This window comes from Arachis hypogaea, chromosome 11 (genome assembly GCF_003086295.3).
Source record: "Arachis hypogaea cultivar Tifrunner chromosome 11, arahy.Tifrunner.gnm2.J5K5, whole genome shotgun sequence".
Lineage (NCBI taxonomy): Eukaryota > Viridiplantae > Streptophyta > Magnoliopsida > Fabales > Fabaceae > Arachis > Arachis hypogaea.
In genome coordinates, this window is record NC_092046.1 from 10,869,233 (window position 1) to 10,871,588 (window position 2,356).

The 2,356-nt window shown below is 36.6% G+C and overlaps 1 protein-coding gene across 1 annotated transcript; it reads left to right on the forward strand.

Moving 5' to 3' along the window:
* The first annotated feature begins 295 nt into the window (after positions 1-295).
* On the forward strand, positions 296-1,463 carry LOC112720964 (uncharacterized). Its single transcript, XM_025772056.1, has 2 exons — positions 296-1,262; positions 1,417-1,463. The coding sequence occupies exons 1-2, from the start codon at positions 296-298 to the stop codon at positions 1,461-1,463; spliced, it is 1,014 nt and encodes a 337-aa protein (XP_025627841.1).
* Positions 1,464-2,356: the final 893 nt, after the last annotated feature.

Here is a 2,356-nt window from a genome sequence, read left to right on the forward strand (position 1 = left end):
ATTGCCTATATAAAGGTACATATGTCTTATATATTTTGTGTGTTCCATAATGAAAAGTGTATGTTTTGAAATGTAAAAATTCTCTCCTTTGTTTATTTTATGAGTGTTAGTGAGTTTGAGAGATAGAAAATATGATAGTGTCATTTATATGAGAGAGTGATCCTAGGGCCAATTAGTTGTGGGTATTATATTTACATTTGGTATCAGAGCTGGTTAATCCAGCGCCTGGTGTTTGAGATTAGAATTTGTGAGGTGTGAGAGAGTTCTCACATAGTTGTTTATTCATAGAGTGAGTATGGCAAACACTTTCAATATTGTGTGGTCCGGTCCCAAGTTAGATGGAAAACTCGATTATAGTTATTGGGAGACTTTGATGTCTACCCATTTGAAGGCCCAGAACCTGTGGAATTTCATTGAACCGGGTTTGCAAGAAGGAGCAGATGCTGCCCAACAAAGGAGAGATCAATTGGCGCTATCTCAAATTCATCAAGGAGTAGATTATACGGTGTTTGGCAAAATAACAAATGCTAAAAGTGCAAAAGAAGCATGGAACACGTTGAAACTGTCATATAAAGGCGTAGATAAAGCTCAGAAAGCAAAGCTACAGTCTTTGAGAAGAGAATATGAAAGGTATGAGATGTCTAGCTCAGAAACCGTTGAGCAATATTTTACTCGTGTTACAGACCTTGTCAATAAGACGAGAGTCTATGGAGAAGATATGCCCGATAGCAAAGTGGTGGAGAAAATTCTTCGCACCATGCCGATGAAGTATGACCATATGGTGACTACGATACTAGAGTCCCACGATATGGATACTATGACGATTGTAGAATTGCAAGAAATCATGGAAAGTCACATCAGTAGAATACTGGAGAAGTCAGAAAAATCAACCGAAGAAGCCCTGAAAAGCCGAGTGAATTTCAACAACGTTGCAGAATCAAGTCGTACACAAGAAGGACGAGGTCGTGGTTTTAATTCTCAAAGTAGAGGCAGAGGAAGTTTCAGAGGTAGAGGTCGTGGCAATTACAACCAAGGAAGTTACAATAACTTTACACCACCTAATCAAGGAAGAGGTAGAATGAATTTCAGGCCTGTCAACCAAGTAAGAGGTCGAGGAAATTTTCATCAAGAAAGAACCAATTTTAACTGCTTTTATTGTGGAAAGTATGGACACAAAGCAGCAGATTGCAGATTCAAAATGGTGGATAACAATCAAGCACACGTTGCAGAAAATCAGCATCAAAATACTGATGATAATTCGGGTACTCAGACTTTATTTTTTACAAGTAATTCATATGCTGAAGATGAAAATATATGGTACTTGGATAATGCTTGCAGTAATCATATGTCTGGTAGAAAGGAGCTATTTTCTTCTCTAGATGATTCAGTTAAACTATTATTGAAATTTGGTAATAGTACGAAGATCCCTATTGAAGGAAAAGGGCACATACCAATTAGATTGAAAGATGGACATACCAATTAGATTGAAAGATGGTTCTCTAAGTTATATTTCTGATGTTTTCTATGCTCCTAAACTTGATTACAATTTACTGAGTATGGGGCAATTATCTGAGAAGGGATATAAGATGATAACTTATCGTGGATATTGTACTGTATTTGACAACAATGGAAGGTTCATTGATAAAGCAAAGATGACTTCAAATAGAATGTTTTCGTTAAAAATTCAACATGTTAATCCCTCTTGCATGAGTTCTGTGATACTTGATGATAACTGGTTGTGGCATATGCGGTTTGGGTACTTTCATTTTTCTGGCCTAAACTACTTGTCAAGAAAAGGACTTGTTTCTGGTCTACTACGGATTCATATTCCTAATTGTGTTTGTGAGATTTGTCAATTGGGAAAGAAGCATAGAGATCCATTCCCTACAGGAAAGTCATGGAGAGCCAGAATATTACTTGAAATTGTGCATTCAGATATCTGTTCTGTAGAAGTTCCAAGTAATGGTGGTAGTAGGTACTTTATCACTTTTATTGATGATTTTAGTAGATATACATGGGTATATTTTCTGAAGCAGAAATCAGAAGCATGTGATGTCTTTAAGACATTCAAGGTGTTTGTCGAAAAACAAAGTGGCTGTAAAATCAAAATTTTCAGAACAGACAGAGGAACAGAATATCTTGCGTGTTCAGAATACTTTAAGCAACACGGAATTCAACACCAACTAACAACTAGATATACTCCTCAAAAAAATGGAGTTGCTGAAAGAAAGAATAGAACCATCATGGATATGGTCAGATGCATGCTCAAGTCAAAACAAATGCCTAAAGAATTTTGGGCAGAAGCAGTTGCAACAGCAGTTCATATTTTAAACAGGTGTCCAACAAAGAGTGTTCA